At 40.4% G+C, this 22,351-nt stretch overlaps 1 protein-coding gene across 7 annotated transcripts in view; it reads right to left on the bottom strand.

Moving 5' to 3' along the window:
- The window catches only part of LOC101953726 (multiple epidermal growth factor-like domains protein 6), a 276,313-nt gene that overhangs the window by 100,573 nt on the left and 153,389 nt on the right, over positions 1-22,351 (bottom strand). For all 7 annotated transcript variants that reach the window (XM_008164980.4, XM_008164979.4, XM_065557816.1 and 4 more), the window contains exon 5: positions 11,807-11,929. In XM_008164980.4, the coding sequence (XP_008163202.2) occupies positions 11,807-11,929 (123 nt within the window). The remainder of the gene's footprint in view (positions 1-11,806; positions 11,930-22,351) is intronic.

A 22,351-nucleotide genomic window follows, 5' to 3' on the forward strand; every position in this document is an offset into this window, starting at 1 on the left:
TCTGCTTAAAAACGGATAGTGTGATATGGCCTGTTGAACTCCGTACAATTCAAAATCTGCAGCCAGTAAGGGTAAAAGTTGTCAAGAAAGTTGTCCTTCAGTACCTTCTCTCAGCAGGACATGACACAGTTAGAAAAGAAATGATTATGGAATAAAAATAGAGAAAAACAGGCATCTTATGAAAACATCTGCTTTTTGTTAACAGTAGTAAGAATGCCCTCTTGCTGAGCTCAATAAGTGGCTTCAGTACAGCATGGTGGATAGAGAGGTTCCTCTTATCACACAGTAGGTAGGATATACAACACAGCACTATGATCACACAAAGGCCTTCATAATGTGATTTGTTCTCAGCTTCAGTATATACTCTGTGTGTCTGAAAGGCAAATGCTGTTTGTCACAAACGTGTCCTACTTCGGTTGGAAAAAAGCTTTGTCATTTTGTGGATGGATTTGTTCTGTAAACTGATTGGAGCATAAGCCATCATGGTACAAACTGATTTGGGTGGTACTGCTGTCCATCAAAATTATTGTATTAAGTGTGAGTTGCTCACATAATGCACCAGTTACACTTCAAAGATCTCTAAACTGATTTTGCTCTTACTTACAGCAGGAGTTAGGGGGGAGGGATGGGGTGGCAGGATCTGACCCTTCTTCCCATTGATGTAACAGGGAAATCAACCCCCAAACCTCACAGATCTCTGAGAATCTGCTGGAGCCCTAGGGCACAGTTCATCTTCTCCAGTTCCCCGTTAGAATTGCTCCGCTGGGATTTCCTTTCAGGCACTAGTTCCCGGGGCCCCTCATCAATAAGGTTCCACAGTGCAGATGGGGCTCCTCTCAGGAGCCAACATAACCCCAGGCTAAGTATTAACTCCTGAGTAGATTCTCAGTGAGTGGGAAACAATGTATGTTACCTTGGCCCACTTTCATAGATTATAAAGCCAGAAGTACCATTGTGATCACCTAGTCGGACCTAATCTTGCTCCCCACTTCTCCTGACACAGATACCCAAGACCCTGCAGACAGCAATCTCTGGGGTCCAGGGAACGGAAGGGGAGACATTATGCCATTACAGCATTAACAGAACCTAACCCTACAGTCCATTCATACAGAGAACTTCCACAGTCTGGTTCTAATGCAGGATAATAGCAAAAGCAAAACACTGTCTCTTGTTCCCTAACACTATAGCTGTCAGATTAACTCTTTGGATGCCCCTTTTTTATTAGCTGACTCTGCACACTCCTATTTGCATGAAATCCCCTCTGAAAGGGTAACCATTAGTACAGCATGCTGAGGGCTTTCTCAAAGAACAGATGAGCACGTGTGCAATGTGTTTCAAGGTGGTGTCCTAATAACTCACAATTAAAACCACCGAAGTAGCCATATCACTGGATTTTAAATAATCAAGCCCTATATCGGTCAAACCACTGATCTGTTCAGGAAATGTAGGGAAGGATGAAGCTTATTATGATCTTGTTGACAGTTCCATCAGGATCATTTCCTTTGGGCTACTGCTCTTAATGAAAGTGTTGACAGATTTGTGTTTCTTTTAGATTTTATCATGCATCATTTTAAAACTTTATTAAGAGTACATCATACTCAACCCAGGGATGTTTCACTAAAGAATGAGACTCTTATTAGTAGTCCCAGTGAAAAACAGCATTAGTTTCTTTCCAGTAACAAGAAATAGAACAAACTCTCCAGAGTTCTACTTCCCTATAGCTCTGTATCTGTCATTAGTCATTGTTTACATAGCAAAACAGGCAAAACCACAGAAAAAGAAATATTTTTCCTACACTATACTCTCTACTGAAAGGCAAGTATGCACATATACTGTAGAAAAGTGTAAAAAATGTTTTATCATTTTCTATTTACAATATTCACTGGAAGTTTCTAAACCTTTCTTACCATGTTGGAGTTATTCAGTTTCAAGCTACATTTGAGACATGTTCAAGATGAAGATGATTTATAAGATGCTTTTATTTGCTGGTAAATACTTTTCTAAAAGCAAGCTGTTATTTAAATATTCACAATGTTTGATTCAGCATAAAATTGCTATTAATGAATTTTGGAGACCTTGACCACAGCTTCAATTTCAGACTTACAAAACTCTTCCAACACAATGATTTAAAAAAAAAAGTATGAATACATTTTCTTCCTTGACAACCACAATCGTATCTTCATAATTGCAGAAAAGATTACCCAACTTTTAATTCACACTAGTCAGCTGCAACAATACTGCGTTTCTTTTCTTTGCTTTAAAATATACTAAATTGTCAATCAGCACAGTGGAATGTTAACATTCTCCATAACCTGTCTTTCAAAACTATTCATAAATGTTAGAAACCAGCTAATATAAAATAATCATTAGTGTCCTAGAAACATCTACAAACATTTTTTCTAGAGTCTGTTTTTCTTCACAGAATTTTAATCTAAATACTGTATTCTGTCTAGAACATAATAGCACAGGTATGCTGTTATAAAGCACTTTTTACCTAAAAACTCAAATCACTTTTATATATTATTTAATTAAGCTACATTCACTCCTAATAATTAAATGTCAAAGCTGATGTGTAAAACTGCATAAACGTTTCATACAAGCATGTTTCATACAAACTTTTTGTACAAAGTTCACACATGCATAAATTGGATTACCACACAGAAATAAATATATAGTGAATGATTGCCATTCTCCCTTAACTCTAAGAAACCAGTCCCTTTCACATATAAAAGAATCTATGGTTCCAGCTCAATATTTCCTCCCAACTGGTATAGTCCACACTCAGTGGTGGGCAACCTGCGGCCCGTCAGGGTAATCCACTGGCGGACCACGAGACAGCGTTTACATTGACTGTCCGCAGGCACGGCCACCCACAGCTCCCAGTGGCCACAGTTTGCTATTCCCACAGGACGTGCTGGCCACCACTTCCTATAGCTCCCATTGGCTGGGAACGGCAAACCACAGCCACTGGGAGCTGCGAGTGGCTGTGCCTGCAGAAGGTCAATGTAAACGCTGTCTCGCGGCCCATCAGCGGATTACCCTGACGGGCCGCGTGCGGCCCGGGGGTTGCCCACCACTGGTCCGCATGATGCTTCTCAGATCCTCCCGGACAGTTACAGAATTTAGATGCTTAGGGGAACCAGTCCATGTGATACCTCTGTAATCAGCACTGACTAGCTCTCCAGCACAATGTAGGCTTGAGCAGCTGAGAGTGTGGAGACGGGAACCGAGACTTGCTTTTGTTGGGGAGGCCCATGATATCTGGGAATTTTTCCTCCTTTTTCTTCTGTCAAACAGGTCATCAATAATTCATCTAATAAGTAAAGTGTGACACAGGATGTCAGTTGTCTAAGGACTATGGATAAGTGTCCTTTAGATAGCATATCCTGCTCTTAACATACCAGAAGATACATTGTATGAAGACGTGTCACATATCAATATTACATACCATGCCAAATTCTTTCTGCCATACCCTGCCATAATTTGACAACTAGATGTAGTGTGAAGCTTGTTGATGAAGTGTCTTGTGAATTTTCAGTCTCGATTTTTGTTTGGGATGATCTAAACTGCCTCTACAATGAAAGAGCAGGGCCTTAAAGGGACAAACACTCACTTTTCTCTGCTTTCTCAATCTGATGTGCTAGAGGCATAAAGGGAATTCTGGGCTACAACATGCAAGTCGGACCCAATGGACAAAGATAATGGGGAAATAGTAGTATAGGTTGTCATCTCCCTTCATGGGGCAAAATACTGGTTGTTCTCAATGATGATATTATTACGAAGCCTCTGGTTAAGAAACTTGCTCTCGACACTGACCATCTTGCTAAGCATTGGCCTATGTAAAATCTCCCATTTTTTGAAAAACTGGTTGAAAACTCTGGCAAGTAGCTGAAATCCTCAGATTTCCTCAATTCTAGTCAATCAAGGACTTATCCAGGGTGAATGGACTCACTCTTTAACAGCTCTGTTCATTTTTTCAGGGAGATGTCTGAAAGAGTGGCTCCTCTACCTTAAAGGATCTCTTTTATGGGGTATTATGGGGTCTATCTGGTTATCCTTCTTGTTCAACATGTTCAAGGAGGCTGGTAGGGACTTAAAAGGGAGCTGCAGGTTGTGTTATCTTCAGCAGGCTGATGATAGAAATCTCTGCCCCATCATAAGCTGCTGATATAGTGGAAATGACCATTGTCTGTAAGAGTCTTGTGTATTGGTGAGGGTTTGTTGGCTGTGGCCCAATCCAGACAAGACTGAGGCTGGCTGGGAAAATGACTAGAAAAATTGGTGAAGAAAGCACAGCTACCATTTATAACACAGGTTTGCAATTTAAGAGTCTTGTTAGTTCCTAGGCTTGTATTCCATGCTGAGTAGAGGGGCATTTTTAAATATGTGCCTAGTGAGACAAGAGAAAATGTCTCTTACGCTTTGTACTTTGCTACAGTTACTGCATCCATGCCTTTCTCACCTTGAGACTAGACCTTTGTGATGTACTCTAAATAGGGCTCAGTCTTCCATCTGCTTAGGTATTTATATTGTGTTTATTGGAGATATGATCCCTTTGCAATGCCATTGCATTTACAAGCAATGGAGCAGACGAGTTAGAGCCCTTCTGCTATAACAGGATGGTTGCTACCAGAGTGTTTACCATAACCAGTCCTCTCGACTCTGGCACTCACGGGCTTTCAGATATATACCAGCTAACTCTCTGTATCTAACTAAAGCATTTCAAGCAACTTCTAACAACAGTCACAAACAACTCAAGGGAAATGTAAATTAGTATAATTAAAAACAATTCAAAATGAAACAGTTACAATAACCCCAATGATTTAATAATATCAGGTGGTTTTCCTAAGCAGGGCTGCACACTTGTTACAAAAAAGGATGGAATTCTGGCTTTCTTCCTTGTCTGCTCAACACAGGTTAAGTGAAGTAAAAGCCTACCATTCTCTACTGATATTAGGTATCAGCAAAACTAGACCTGTGATTGCATATTTTGTTCTGAAATGATTGAGTTTGTCATTTGGTACATGACAAATGTTAGCAAGATTCAGGCCTAGTCTATACTTCAAATTTAGGTTGAAATAGCTGCAGTGCCCAGGGGGTGTGAAAAATTCATACCCCGGAATGCTGTGGCTATGTCGACCTAATTCCCAGTGTAGACACAGCTAGGCTGATGGAAGAATGCTTCCATTATCCTAGTTACCATCACCCAGGGAAGTGGTATTCCTACAGAGACAGAAAAAAACCTTCTGACACTATAGGCTATGTCTACACTATGGGATCATAGAATATTAGGGTTGGAAGAGACTTCAGGAGGTCATCTAGTCCAATCCCCTGCTCAAAGCATGGGATAATGCTGGCATGTTTACGGTGCTGTACCTATGCCACTATACTTCCTGTAGCGTAGACATGGGTTGAGAAAGGTTCATGGGGTCCCTGAGCATGTAACTGAGTAGATTAGGTTTGGAATGCTGCAACAAATTAGAAGGGATTGACCAAACCAAACTGCAGCATTCTTTAAAATTTTGACAGTGCCTCAAGTGCTCATCCAGCAACGCAACGTTCAGCTCAGGTTTCTGCCTGCCTTAAGCTATTAATTAATCAGGATCCAATCAATTCATCTCACCCCGTTAAAAGAATGTCCAATGACTTACAATGAATTTTCCTTTGTTATTTATCAGCTGAAATTTTAACTTATTTTTCAAGAATTTTTTTGCTGTAACATAGTCATTAGGAGCCAGAAACAGATCCATGGCACTGTACTTATTTCTTACAATGGTGCTTTAAAATTGAGGGGATTAAAGAAGGTCAGTTTGCCCCATTCTACATGGGAGTCCTTTAGCATACTCACTAAGGAAATTTTGAGTGATGTTAGTAACTGGTACTTTCTGCACATGTATTCAGAGGAGGCCAGTTTTTCATCCTATATTATATCTTTTATCTGCTGTATTTTTTCTATCCAGGTGCTCTTGAGTTGAGCTAAGCATAAACCTAAGTCATGGTTTGTCACAGAACAGTGTGAAAATGGTGGGAATTTAACATGACTGGATATTGTAAAAGCATCTTGAATCCCACCAATGGGTTCATGTCTCATCTTATATTGAACAGAGACCCTGCAACAGAGAACAAACTGGCCCGAGGGCTTTTCTTCTCTTTTATCCCAGGCCATTTCCCTAGAGGTACCAAATATTAGGATCTTACATTTTTTTGAGGAACACTGCTTGGAATGGTGACTGGAAGAACAGGAGATCAATCCGAAATGCAGAATCAGCACTTTGAACCTCACTAGCAAAATGTAGGGTTTCCTCTGGCCAAAGAATAAGTTATGACTAAAACACAAAATTTATCAACATAAATTAATATATTAAAATAAAAATAAATTAATGTTTGTGGCCATTTTAACATATATATTTTTTTCCTCTTACACAAATCCTTCATTTTTTCTTTTAAATTAAGCTGTTAGCTATTATTTGGAATCTCTATTGAAAGAGTTTTCTTCAGACATAGAATCATGATAAATCACTTGACATCCAAGACTATTATATTACTAGGGTAAACAATGGTGGTCTTAGAATCAGACAATAACTGTCCTATAATTCAATAGTCTGAGAGGTCATATCTTACAAAGGTCAGGAAATCTGCCAATGCTCAGAAGTTTAACAAAAACTCCCAGGGATGTCCACCGATCAAGTTACAAGGATAGGAATATTACTCTAATTGGTAAGACAAAAGCTCCCTTTTGTCAACACTAATCATATGACCTCACTGGTCTCTAGCTACAGTGGTCTTGATGGATGAGAACATGGTGATATAAATAAGAAATGACAGCCTACCAAAGAGGGTTAACATAGGGTCACGACCGTTTTATCTGACTTCTGTAGCTTATTCACATGTAAACACATGCTTCATCCCATCATACTTTACAAGTCAGAATTTAGATTATATTGATATTGTGGAATTTTGAAACTTTGCATTTTGGAAAAGACTATTTTCTCTTACCGTTATATATAATTAGCACTCTTGTGGGTTAATAAATATAAAACTTAGCTCTTCCTGTGATTTTCAGCAGGTGATCTCAAGGCACTTTTCAAAAGGAGACCAATACCATTAATCCCATTTTAAAAATGGGGAAACTGAGGCAAAGAGACAGGGAATGACTTGCCCAAGGTTACCCAGCAGACTAGTGGCAGAGCTGGGACTAAAACCCAGGTCTCCCAAGTCCTACTTTAGTCCGTTCACTAGGCCATACTGCCTCCCCTGAGCTAATGGTTCTCTGCCACAATCAAGTACAGACAGTGATACATTATGTAAACAACCTGAAAGTTTGCACCACCCTTAGTCATTATGAGTACTATCTTACTCTTCAAATTCATCTACTGAAATAAACTATACTACTTGCAGCATAAGGTACTACTTAATGTAAGGGCAACAGAATTTGGCACAGAATTATTGGACCACACTCATCTGCACAGTACCTCCACAGACTCTAAAATTATGCCAGAGAGGAATTCATCTAATTAGTCTCCCATTGATTTAGAGTCAAATCCTTTCCCCATTAAAGTCAAAAGAGTGTTGCCATTAATTTCAACGCGACCCAGATTTGACCTGAAGAGTACGGGTTAAGGTTGACTTTTATGTCAAAACCTGTTATTTGCACAAATCTAAGCCAAAAAGTTCCTTGCTTGTCAGACATGAAATCCTGAATTCTCCAGTGTCAGTCTGTCTGGGGATGTGGGAGATAAAACTGTCATAACACAGCAGATGCAGAATTAGTTCTGAAAGGCTAATCAACCCACTCCTCTGGCATTTTTATTCAGCTGTGCATTACTTCACCATATTGCAATTTACTGCCAGATGTAAACATTGTTCAGTAAGGTAATGCAAAGTATTGTATTGTATATAATTATGGATTATATATCCTGTCATGACAATCTCACAACTGGCTAAAAAACGGTCCTTACTTGATTGGTAAGGACCATAGAATCTTCGGCACTGAAAGTTCCATGCAGCGCCATTCAATCTCATTCTCCATGAAGCACGCTTAATGAACAGCAGAACCATGGGAAAAAGTTATAAAGGTTTAGTTAATGCTGAGCACACTAACTTGTTCTAGGATTATTTCAGCTTTCTTCAACTGTTATACTCTGGTATTAATGTACGCCTGAATCCTGCAAGGCACTGTCCATCCTTACTACCATTGAAGCCAATATGGCTGAGGATACTGTTGAGCACCTTATAAGATCAGGCCAATGGTTTGCTAAAACTGCTCAGATTTTTATCTTGTTAAAACAATTTCATGGACGATGGTAAATTTTATTGTTCTGTTGGATTGGTAAATTAGTTACAACCCACTTCTTTCCTCTCTCTTCAGCCCCACTACTATGGATGGAGATCACAATCAGAAATTGGGACCTATTTCTTGATAATATCTCTACTGTTTATTGGCAGAAGATGTTCTCTTTCTGAAGCTATTAAGATCAAAACTGTATTTATCCTCTAAAGGAGAACTAACAATGTCCGTATGATTTATGCTCTGCCTTTACAATATTTAAGTCTCACGTTTGTACAGCAGCTTTCATCCTAACACATCTCAAAGTGGTTTTAAAATGTCGTGATCAATCACTTCACTCATTAGGGAAGTAAAAGCGCTTTTGGGATGGAGCATGGAAGCAGTTCAATATACAGGAATGCTACGCTGTAGATTAGGACTAAAACTGAATACGATATACAACTGAGATGGCAGAGGAAATACAGGCAAACAGAATATAAGTAATCAAATTGACTAACAGCCCTGCTCTTCTAAAATGCCATGGTAATTTTAATGACAACAAAGTGGTCAGAAACTCAGTTTTAGACCACATCTGCAAGATGGCACCTCCGTCTACACAGTACAACATAGCATCATGAATGGGCATTGGCTCAGGGTCAACTTAAAGGGGTAGAGTACCATCTCCTGAATTATCAGCATCACTTCCCAAAGCACCCTTAGGTTTACTTTGAGGTCTCCCATCCAACAAGGGCCAAGCAGAAACTTACTTATCTTGTTAAATCTGATGAAGTCATACCTAAGGTACTATGGCTGCAGGAACATATGGCTGTCCACTGGCTGTCATTAAAATCTTAACAACAGCTGTTTGCAAATAATTATCATCCCTGCTATACTTGTGGTATTCCATTGGCTTGACAGAAGTTTTCAAGCTGTGGAATGCAGACCACTGGGGGTCCACAGACTAAGTGTAAGATTTCCAAAGGGGCCCACACCTCAATTTGAAATTTTTTAGGGGGGCACAAATGAAAAAGGTTGAAAAAAGACGGTTACTCACCGTTGTAACTGTTGTTCTTCGAGATGTGTTGCTCATATCCATTCCATTAGGTGTGCGCGCGCCGCGTGCACGATCGTCGGAAGATTTTTACCCTAGCAACACCGGCGGGTCGGCTGTGGAGCCCCCTAGAGTGGCGCCTTCATGGCGCTGAATATATACCCCAGCCGACCCGGCGCCCCCTCAGTTCCTTCTTACCGCCCCTGACGGTCGTTGGAACTGTGGAGCGCTGCTTAGCTGTTCTCCACTTTCCCTAGCTTATCTTGTTGTATCATAGTTGTAGTTATAGTTATAGTCTTAGAGTTTGTTGTAAGTTAGTTAAGTAGTTTTAAATTTGTTCTAAATAGTCCAGGGGATTAAGGGGGTCAATTTGAAATTTTTTAGGGGGGCACAAATGAAAAAGGTTGAAAACCACCGGTTTATTACAATAAATAACTAAATAAATTAATGGAGATATCTGATCTCCTAGAACTGGAAGGGACCTTGAAAGGTCATCAAGTCCAGCCCCCTGCCTTCATTAGCAGGACCAAGTACTGATTTTGCCCCAGATCCCTAAATGGTCTCCACAAGGATTGAACTCACAACCCTAGATTTAGCAGGCCAATGCTCAAACCACTCAGCTATCCCTCCCCCAACTAATGTTTTAATGATCATTAAACAAAAGAAAAAACTGTAAAAACTTCAATGGTGAACACTGTAATTGTACACTTATGTTATTTCTATTGTTTTAAATAAGCTTCATAATGGCTAACACCACATCCCTCTGTAATTGCTCATGAGGAAATGCCTGATAGGAGAGTCAAACATCCTTAGCTTCACCTTTTAAAGAATGTAATGCCACATTTGAGGAGGAGACATACATGACTAGCTCATTACTGCTCTCACAAAAATTGTGTTGTTATATTTAAGCAATTTAGGAGTGAGATGGGTAATCTTTGCTTTCAATACAAGGAGGATTATCTGGAAGCTCAATTAATTACTTTTAAGCAAATCTGAAAACTGTAAGTATTCAACAATATAAACACATACAAACTTGTCCACAGAAACACTTCCAAAGAATCACTAAAGTTAATAACAGGAGACTGAAGAAAGGTAGTAAAACCCTTTGAATTATGTACACTTTTTCTGAGTTTGTGCATTTGGAATATAAAAATCCATCAAAGGGACGCAGATAGGACATCAGTTAAAAAACTAAGAAACAAAACAAACAAACAAACAAAAAACCACTTCAATCAAAAGAAAATGCCCATCTAGTTCTTATTTACATTGTCAAGCTGGATACCGACTGATAGCTTGCTGTGGAAACTAATCCTACAACCTTCCAGTCTGGGAAAGAGTGTTCCTGAATAAGCTATAGAGATATAGTAAAGAATATAATCACAGCTGGGACATACACAGCAATGTATCTAACCTAAAAATCTGGAGGCAAAGGACAAAAGTAAAATGAAATCCTGGCAGAGAGGAATTTGTACGAGTCTGTACAGTGGGGAAAACAGAAATGTCTTCATGCTGTGAAAGATGATAATATGTTTTGCAAGAATCTACATATATATAACACCTTTATCCTGAAGGAACCAAAAGAACTTCAACTATTTGTTTACTGCAGCAAGGAAATACAGCCACACAAGATAGAGGGCAACAGCTCTGCAAATAACCAGTCTCAGCATGTGTGCACGAGAGTTTTCGCGGGTGGTTTCTAAGCTCACATCTGAAAAATCACATGGGACCTCAGAAATAAACTAAACCTTTTTGGAGGGCATCACATGCTACAGCTTACTGCTCTGTGGGCCAAATTTCCTGGTACACTAACTACTTTGCATCAGTTTGCTGATGCAAAATAGCTTTGAACCTGGCTTAATGGACCAGTTAGACCAGGTTTACAGCTTTTTTATGTTCCCAAAGTGCTGCAGAACAGCCATGATAAAATTCAGCCATGTGCAGAGGGCTAAAATAAGATCTATTTAGCATGTAAGTCTCATGCAAACCCTATTTTGAAGCTGGCCCTTTGCATAGGGATGAAATTCACCCCAGATCTTAACTAGGAATCTGGCTTCATGTTTCCCTAAGAAAGAAGGCAAATGGATTTATGTAGCATGTGATTTCAAATCTTATTTTAGATGCTTAATCTGTAGCTGTGGAACTGCAACTGAAGTGCAGAAATGTATGTGTATTTTCTGATAAGCACATTTTGTTTTAGAAACGGATGAAATACTTTCAAATGTATACACTTTCTTCAGGTTTTTAAACTGATGATAGAAATTCCATAATCAGAACAAATCCAGGGCAAAATGATACATTTTTCATAAGAACCCTTTGAAGTGTTCTTAAAGTTACATCTTCATAATCCAGACAGGAGAAGATCTGCACTCTTGACAATTCTGAATTTATGCACTTCAGCTGGCTCTAGATAAAAGGTAACTCTCTCAGTTTTCATTCCAAGGATGTTCTCGGATTTTTTATCAGTAAAGAGACACAGTACAGAATGTTACCTTCACATGATTTTCCATCTTCGCCCAGTTTCTGGCCAGCTGGACATCTGCAGTAGTAGCTGCCAATAGTATTGCAGCACTGGTCCTGACAACCACCATTCTCAATGGTACATTCATTTACATCTGTAGTGGGAAATAGCATATAAAAATTAGACATTGAATACAAAGTAGGCATTGACTAAATTGTCTCTTCCTTCAATAACACTGTGCATCTTTCTGATTTTACCAGGTGAAGAAGCAACTAAGATCCGCTCCTTATAGCCTCCTGAAATAGGATGTGCCCCATCGTTGCTTATGTCTTGTCTTAGATATTCAGCAATTCAGAGCAGGGTCTACGTCTTCCTGTGTGTATGTGTACAGTGCCTAACAAAATGAGTCCCTGACCTTGCCTGATGTTAATGTGTCAGATTTGTAACTTCCTGCAATATCTTTGGGAGCGCTGACTGTATTCAAATTATATCAGTGTGGGCCAGGGACTATATGTAATTCCATGGGAGAACGTGACCCTCTGACACCTCTTTTCACTTGGCTTCCAAAAAACTCAGTTTGACTGCAGCCTTCGTCACTCAGGTATCTTCATTTGGCATACAGCAGTGCTACACTGAGTTGATCAGACTCAAACACAGTGGGGAGGGGTGCAGAGTACATCACAGCTCCAAAGTTACACAGAAACCCTCTCACTTTATATACATTACATATCTCATTGCATTTACTATACATAGCATCACATTTTTGGATTGGCTTGGTTATTTTGCAGGAACCAATCCCTGTGCAACATGTGCTGTCCACCCGCTGTCCATGGTTCAATTTCCTCTTTATTTTATCTCTGCATTCCTAACTTATTTTGCCCCTTGTTATCTAGTTCATAGTAAACAGTTCCCTGAGCATTCTCCCTCCTATCTTAGTTGGCTCAGACATTCTGCCTTTTTTAACCTACTGACCTATTTACTTATCTTATTTAGCACAAACATTCTGTTTTCAATCTGATGATTCATTTACATCCCTATTTGTATCTTCCAAGAACTGAGGCCTTCTTGTGTTAATTACTCATGTCAGGCCAGGCCTCAGCTACATACAGCTCCTCCAGGAACCAAGAACAGTGGGGGTGATTAGGCAAATTCATTCAGATTGTAATGCGGCCAGAGAAATACCACCACCTGTAGTGGTTCAGACTGGATTCTCCAGAGACCAACAGACCAAGAAAGGACTTTTGGATGAATAGCCTGAGTTTAAACTGGATTCTTTCGGATCCAGCAAACAGACAAGACCTTTTGTACAAGGAGAGTCCCCGGGAAGGGATGGAAGGACTTTGGCCTACTGAGGCCCCATAAGACTGATGGGTGACCTCTGGTAGGTTTTTTGTCTATTGTTTTTATGTTTTCTCTGTAATACTTTCACCTTAAGGACAAGTGGCTTGTTTAGAAAGAGTTACAACTTGTGACTTCTGGCAATTACCACTCTTCACAGCATTCTAAGAGAAAGCAAAGTGCAGACACTGGCCTGTTTAGGCAGGTTGGCTTGCTGGGGATATCACAGTGTAGGGAGGGAACTGTGCAGCCTGGAAAAAACCCTGGTCAGGAGAGAGAGAGAGAAAGAGAGATGTGGGTCTCCGTCCAAGAAAGGTGACTGCTGAGGAACCAGGAGCCTAGAAAGGGTGCTCTTGAGGGACCATGGAAGGGGACAGAAGTGCAGTTGCCCTGAACTGTGACAATTAATTATTATTATTGGTACTGACTATCCATTCAATATTTAAGAATTTAAGGCGGCTTTTTTCAACCCATTTATTCATACATTCAGAATGAGAGTTTCTGGGGCAGGGAATGGTAATAGCAGGCTACTCATGGCCTGTTGAAAGGGCTCATGGACAAAAAAGTCCTAAGGAAGTATTTTCCAAATGGGAAAGTTGTAAAATATACTGGTGGGATAGCAAACGGAATGAAAAGCAGCACATGTGGATTTGGGTCATTGCCACATGTGCCTCACATATTTCACAAGGGATTTTTGGGTGATGTTTTTATCTTATTACTGCTGGATCTGAAACGTTAGTATTGTCTAGAATGCCACGTAGGGACATTTTTATGTATTCATGGTTAAGCACTGACAGGAAAAATCTGCATGAAGAGGTTGGTCTTTTTTAATTTGGGGATGAGAGTCCTGAACAGGCTTGTTGGCACAGCAGAGCTACTCAGCGTGTTATTAAGTAGAAACCCAGGGTTAAGGAACACAGTGGGTTTTCAATACCTGGGAGTGTGACAGTTCCACAAGCAACAGTGGTTTTGGCACTAGAAGGGGCTGTTCACATTATTTTCAGGTTAAAAAGCAAGAGCTGAGGGAACGCAAGATGAGTGGGGGCAAGATTGGGTAAAAACAGAGAGGCATAATCCTAGCTGCAAAAGTACATGAAAATGACTTTAATGTTAGAAACCTTCAATGTTTCTGAGGGGAAAAAAACCCTCCTTTTAAAACTCTATTTATTAGATTTTGATCAACAGAAAAACACAGTACTTCAAAGGAGATAAAAAATGAAGGGAATTTTACATATATACATAAAAGAGCTGTTGGAACTTGTCACAAACCTGAACCTTGGGCTAGGATCATTTTAAGTTTTACCAAAGTCGGTTAATCCTTTGATTAATTTAAGATGAATTTTCTGACTTCTAGCTTTTGGTAGAAACCATCCAGCCACACTAAACCTGTCTACAGTTGGCAATTTTGAATACGTTTTGCTTTTATTTTTTTAGTTTTCTGACATCAGAAACACAAAATGAAACCAAGGGTGTGCAAACTCACCACAACTAATTTCTCCATAGCTCTACACATTGTCTAATGGGTCACAAAAGAAGTTTCACTGTATCCTCAACAGTATTGGAAAACAATGCTAAGTTAAAAAGACACAGCCAGCCAAATCTTAATCCTTCTGAAGTCAATGAGAGTTTTGCCGTTGATTTAACTGGGCCTAATATTTGGCCTGGTGAAGTTTGGCAGTGAAACCTATACCTTTTCCGTAGGTCTTGCATGATAACATGTTCCAAGAAATTTCCTTCCATTAACCACCAGACATCTGGATAAGGCCTGGATAAGGCCTGATGATAACAAACAATAACTAGGGTGATCAGGTGCCTGGTTCTCGACTGGAAAGACCAGTCAAAAAGAGGATCTGACAGTGTCTGGTCAGATCTACTCACCCAGACACTCAAAGTCCGGTTACTGAGGGTGGGGGAGGCAAGAAGGCACTTGGTCACTCACCCGCGTCAGTTCCTACTCAGCTGAGGCTGCCTCCTACCTGCATTGGGCGACTGCAGCTCCCAGCCCCAGCTCCTCAGGCGAACCCCTCCTGACCCAGGCAGGGGCGGGGAGGGGAAAAGCAGCAAGTGACCGGCAGGGAGGAGGAAGAGGAGTGGACGGGGATGGGGCCGCCGGGGGAAGAGGCAGGGCAAGGGAGGTTAGGGCACTTCTGATGGAGTGTCTGGTTTTTAAATATTACCAAGTTGGCAACCCTAATAATGACCCATATGCTAACCTTCTTTTACAGTCTCCAATTCTATTTACATTATGAGTGCTGAGGACTGGTCAGTGGTCACCATCAAAATGTGATAATTTACCAAAAAATATTTAAGGAACAGACAATACTATATTACCTCCTAGAGATTTAAATATTGACAGACTGATGGACACTACCCTATATAGTCTAATTTTTTCTGTGTTTTGAAACAAAAAAACTCTTTTTAAACTTTGAGAACTTCACGTTTACTTTTTTAATATTATCCAAGAGTAGTTCCAAAAATATGCTTTGAATGCGAAAGTACTTAAGTACATTGTCTTTCTTCTTGATTGCAAAGTATTTCTATTAGGAACATAAATACATTTATTTCTTGTTCATCATGAAAAAGCTGTGGTTTACAGTATGGTTTACACCTTTTAAAGAGTATTTGTAATGTGTCATTACAAACCTCTTCCTCCTCCTCTTCTCCTTCTTGCACCGTATGCTCCACCCACGATTTCCTTCATCTCTGTCCTAACACTTGCATATGTGCCATGCCTTCTTCCCAGTTCTCTCTTAAACCAGGAAATCCTCCTCCTCCTGCTGTGCCAAGAAACCTACTCTCTTTATTCACATTTCTCCTTAAAACATACTGTTCCTCTGAAGCTTACCAACATTAATCCAGCACATGAAGCAGAGCGGTTTTAATAACAGAAAACATAATGTATCTTGCACTGCTTTGAGCTATAGCCTTCTCCCCCTCAGCTGGTGCTTAACGCATCTAGGGCTAGATCCTCAATGGGTATAAATTGCCATAGTTCCGAGCTATGGCCAAGGTTCTTACCCCTGACCTGTAACCACTCTCTCATTTAGAAAGCCTCCTCTGGTATTGTGCCTTGCTAATCTGTCCTTGGAGCTCAATAAAGGAATTAGGTTACCTACTGCTAAATAAATGATCAGAAAGAGACTAGATAAAACATGCCTACCACAAATTTAAGCCTCACAGGCCTCAGTCTGCTGTTCTGTATCCTTAGAGCATACACAGTGTTCAGGATTTTAACCTGCAGATTCATATACTAGGCATAAAAAACCAAACCTACCCCCCCACACACACCCTGTCAAAACCCCCTGCCACATGATACATTTCAGTCTGCTTTCCACATTCAATGTTATTCAAGGTTGCAAATACATTGGTCTCGTGCACGGCAAGATAAATGACAAAAATTCTCTGACATATTACAAGTCTACCAGGTTAGGTCTGACAAAGTGTTATCAAGACTATTGATCCATCTGTAATAACAAGATGTGGGCGCTTCAAGAAATAACTGTGATGTTTGCAAGTTCAATAGTGAAAATTTATGTAGAGCCAATATTGCCACACACAAACCAATCCATAGCAGACACTTTATAAAATCTTTTAATCCTGTTTTATTCTTGAAACAAAGGAGTTAAACCTACTTCCACATGTATCATACAGTTTCTAGATGACCCTTACATATTCTATATTGTCATATACATGTAGAAGAGTCAAACATGATGGGTTTTAAATGTATTATTGTAAACACCTGGATTCTGGATACATGCATATGTATTTCATACACACATAGTACTGTAGATCACTGCATAATCCCCTTGTTGATTTTAAATTCTCCAAAATCTTTTTTATTACCTTCAGCTATTTATTATTTCAGATTAGGAGAAGGTGGCTTTCTCCCTTGAAATGGATCTCCTTTTCTAAACTAAACATGTGAAAGAGGGAGAAGGAACCATCTGAAGAAGCCTCTTTTTCTCTGCAGTTTAGTTAATGCTATTCACACCAGCTCTGTGAATATCATGTAGTAGAGTTGGTTTGAAAATGTTCTGCCCAGGAGTGGGGGGACAACACCTTTTAATCAAAGTTTTCAGTAGAAAATTTTGACTCTTCCTCAGTCCCTCCCACCCCGAAAATATTTTGATTTTCAGTTGAAAATTTGGTTTAAAAATAAAAGAATAATAATAAAAAAGAAAAATTTTAGATAAAATCAGACTGTCCACAAAAATTTCTGTTTTGTCTTCAAAAAAGAAACACCTGGGAAAAAAAGATGGCACTCACATCAAGATGTAAAAGCTCTGCAGAAGAAAAAAAAACCCACATATGCACTTAAGAAATGCACCCCTTCAACGAGAGACTGAAATCTTCCAGAAAGAAAATGACATGATGAGTTCTCATACAAATTTACTATTTAAATATAAGAAATAGTGCTTGGATTTAGGGAACACATTAACTACCCATTTTCTAGAATTAAAAGGTATTCTATTAATAAGTTTATGCAACAATTTTTAATAGACGATAAAGAGAATCTCATGTCTATGACCTAATTTTTAAAACAAGTCCCAGGGTTATAATGTTTATCTTTTGTATGTAACCAATTTCTTCTTCTTCTTTTTAAACAGCCACATATGCTATGGCCTTTGTTTCACTGACCACCCCTGTAGGGCTAATGTGTGCTCTGAACCATAATAAGCTGACTTTACTGCATGTCATAGCTCAGTGGACTTGTAATAGATCACTGAAGTGGAATAAAAATCTGTAAAATCATTCCCATTCTTAGTGGAATACCACATGAATAAAGCACATCATCATTCCAAGGGAAAACTCTTTTAATTGGCTTAGAAGTGTTATACTAGCACACGGGTGGGCAAACTTTTTGGCCTGGGGGCCAAATCAGGGAATAGAAATTGTATGGCGGGCCATGAATGCTCACAAAATTGGGGTTGGGGTGCAGGAGGGGGTGCAGGCTCTGGTTAGGGGTGTGGGCCCTGGGGTGGGGCTGGGGATGAGGAGTTTGGGGTGTAGAAGGGAGCTCTGGCCTGGGACCAAGGAGCTTGGAGACCGGGGGGGGGGGAGGGAATCAGGGCTGGGGCAGGGGGGTTGGGGTGTGGGGAGAGGCTCAGGGGTGCAGGCTCCGAGCGGTGCTTACCTCAAATGGCTCCCGGAAGGAGTGGCATGTCCCTTCTTTGGCTCCTACATGGAGGCACGGCCAGGTGGCTCTGCACGCTGCCCCACCTGCAGGCACCACCCCTGCAGCTCCCATTGGAGCACCAGAGGGGACAATTGGAATGTGTAGGAGCCAGAGCAGGGCCATAGCATGGCTTCCGGGAGCTGCGTGGTGCGGCCCCCGAACCAGCGCCCCCCAGCTGGAGCGGGGCCGAGCCACGTGGTGCGGCCCCCAACCCAGTGCCCCGAAAGCCCTAGACCCCGCTCCCTAGCGGGAGTTAGCAGGCCGGTTTAAAATGGCTTGCGGGCTGGATACAGCCCACGGGCCATAGTTTGCCCACCCCAGTACTAACATGTAGCGACTTTAGTTCAAGGCTAGAACAAACAGAAAATATTTACCTTGAAGATGAATCCAACAACTAATACAATTTCTTCCCAGTTATGGTCTCCCAGAGATCATGGTAAAAATGTGAAACTCTGGGGAACAAAACGGCTAGACCAGTGCTTGAGTTGTGCCAGTGCACTTCTAAACAGTGTTCCAACACTTGGCTGGGGAGCTGAAATGGTGTTCTGGTACATCTGACCCGGCTCCCCACAACCAGGTTACCTAGCTGCCATCTCTTCTTCTGGAGCAGGTCCGGAAGCAAAAGATGTGGAGGATCCAAAGAAACCATCTCCTCACCTCTTCAACTTCCCAACCTGACCAGGTTAGCTAGCTGCCATCTCTTCTTCAGGAGTAGGAAGGTAGGTCTGATATGGGTCACCCTAGGTTTACCCACCATCTCTCCTTCTGGAGCAAGGAGAGGGGTTCTGGGGGTTCCTCTGGGGTCCGCTCAAGTTACCAAGCCACCAACCCTCCTTCAAGAGTGGGGAGAAGGTCCCCCTGGCTTCCACCAGGTTATCAGCACCATCTCTCCTTCCATAGCGGGAGCCACGTCTGAGGAGTTCTATCACTTCTTTGTTTTGGACTCGAGCACTCAGACACTGAAATCAATACGGGCATCCAAGTAAGTAGCCTCATTTTCAGATGTGTTGAGCACCTGCAGCTTCCACTGACTTCAGGGGCAATGTAGACGTCTACAGTCCCAATCATGCAAATGCGACTCACGCACTTTAAATTAAGTGTGGGTGTAAGAATCCACATAATCAGGCCCTAAATGTAAATTTTAGTGTCTAACTTTAGACACACAAGTTTAAAAAATGTGCATACACAAATATATATATATTTATATATATATATATCATACATACAGATGTATATGTGGAGGTCATAGCCATGTAATAAACCAGTTCATTGGAAGGGTCTGCAGTTCACCTTCACTCTGCCAAGTAATCAATCTCCCCCTATGAGTTATTCCAACATTCCAAATCCATGAGCAGTTTTATACATCCATTTTAAAAAAATTACCTATCTGGGAAATATTTCTTCCCTTTTCCACCTAAATGTGGAATTACACCCTCTCTAGGGCTACAGACAGGCACTTAATATCAATGGAAAGGGGAGATTTCAAGCTTACCAATGGGATGCAATGCACTCCTTTCTAGGGCTGGAAAGATTTGTGATAATGAATTTCAAAGTAAGTATAGTTTTGGTTAACAAAAATCTTTGAGAGAAGTTTTAGAGAATATTCATTTGTTTTAATTTCTCTCTCTTCCTGAGCCTTGCAACTCTGGTAACTGAGGTATTTTGCTTTGCATGGATATGAAAAATAGTTTCAGTAACGTTTTTAAAACTCTGTAAAATGTTTTCAAAATACTGGTAAAATATGTGGCATATACAGAATACATGATGGTGAGGGATAAAGATTTTAAATTGGCATAGTCTTTAGTACAACTTCATTGCCAATAACCCATGCCTTGGCTTAGTCACTCATGAGTAATGTTATCCCTATGTCTGGATAAAGATGTTCAAAATGGGTATCTAGAGTTAGGCACCTAAATCCATAGTTAGGCACCTAAATCACTTTGCTTGATTTTCAAAGTGCTGAGCATCCAGCCACTCAGTGGGAGATAATGGAAGCTCAGCACTTTTGAAAATCATGCCACTTAGATGCCTAAATATAGGTTTCAGAAACAAATTTTTGACACCCAATTTTGAAAATCATGGCCCAGATCGTCTAAAACCAAAATTTCAGGTCTGCATAACTCCTGAACTTTGGGGAAGTTCAGATCTCACCTTTGCAGTTTGGACCATTCTCTGATATTACACATTATACCTTATTCGAATCAATACAAACATGTAATATTATACAGAAATATCTAAAGAGAGACAGGGAGATAGACACAGATAACCATTCCCCATACAGCTTGATTTCTGTACAAAAGAACAAAAGGAGGAGAAAAATCGAGAACATTTTTCCTTTATTGGCAGTTGTCTGTAAATCTTACATTATGTCTACCGTTTCCAGTGTTAACTGCAAATTATCCACCTCAATAGAAAACAAAGCTCTTGCTCTGATAGCGAAGTGCAGCCCTACAAGTGTATTTATTAAACACTCAATGCTTTATTAGCATTTCTTGTTCCATAAAGTCAATAAGCAGATTGAATATTTCTTATTGTGCCGGATTATGAAGTACTGTAAATCTGAGATGCTACTAACATGCATCCAATAAATGAAGCAAACTTATCTGACAGCTTGGCACAGATTCATTGAGTGAATTCACAGTTATACACCCGTCATAGCCATTGTGTTTACTGACAGCTGCAGTGCCTGCACTTTCTCAAATTGTCACCTCATTTTGTAATGTTAATCTGCTACACAGCCTCCTCCAAACCACCATGTCACCTTTATATAAGTGGAGCTCATTGGTTATCTAATTCCATGTATCCCTTCTACAACTCTCCTTCCTGTTTGAATGAGAGCCTCTTAAATGGCTATATTTCTTTTATTGTTGGAGCAGATTAAAGATACTGTTTCATGCTTTTCTGCTGGAGATTTACAAAAATGACAACTCCATAGGAGACACACTCGTTTTTCTTTTTTAAAATCATAGGCTGAAGATAAGGAGCCTGATATTCCCCTCTTAGTTTCACTGACATCCAAAGTAACTTCATTAAGGTCAGCGAAAAACCCAGTGAGAAGAAGCAGGCTCAAGGTTTAGATAACAAATTAAATGATCTTGAAAACCTCACCAACTCTTGAAAACCAAGGCAGCTGGTAGGAACCTAGGAATAGCCATACTGGCTGAGACCCAAGGTCCACCAAGTCCAGTATCCTGCCTCCCACAATGACCAGTACCAGACACTTCAGAGGAAGGTATAGGAACCCTGCGGTAAACACATGCAGGATAGTCTGTCCCTACATTAGTTCTCATTGTGATCTCTTCTAGGTGGTGTCTACACTTACAGTGGCATGTACAGGACAAACATTGCATGCCCCCATAGCAAGGATATAAGTAGCAGGGTAAATACTGAAGCATTGCTTAGGCAAAGAGAGACATGGCAGAACGCTAGGGTATATACCCTATATGGCTCTCTATGTGCCAAAGCAGTGCCTCCCATGTCTACATATTTTTAACAGTATTGTGTCCTGCTGCCTCCCCACAGCCAGTGTCTTTCCCCATGGCCTCCCCCATGCCAAAGCCTTTCACTGCCACATGTCGCTTCGCAGTGTGGATGCAGCTTCCTTTTCACTGCAGTGTGTAGGTACACATATCCTACATGACACCACCAGTGTAGCAGGCCATAGTTAGAGATTGGCTTAAGCCCTGGAGTATGAAGTTCAATATCCATCCCAAAATGTGTTATAACAAAGTCTGACAACTTTAAATATTCTTGATATCCGTATAAATGTCCAATCCTGTTCTGAATATTGTTAAGTTCTTGGCCTCAATGACTTGCTGTGGCAATGAGTTCCACAGTGTAATTACATGTTGTGTGAAAACAATATTTCTATCAGTTTTGAATGTATCGTCTTTTATCACCTAAAAAGCAGGCTTAATTTCTGAACAACAGAAATAAACCATAAGCAGGTTTTCTTTTCTACATGAACAGTAATCAAGTAAATAAAAAAAAAATCATTGTGGAATAAAATCTTGCAGTGGTATCTATTTTCTAAATGTATTTTCACAGACTAGAAATTAATAA

This window comes from Chrysemys picta, chromosome 9, assembly GCF_011386835.1.
Source record: "Chrysemys picta bellii isolate R12L10 chromosome 9, ASM1138683v2, whole genome shotgun sequence".
NCBI classification, from domain to species: Eukaryota; Metazoa; Chordata; order Testudines; family Emydidae; genus Chrysemys; species Chrysemys picta.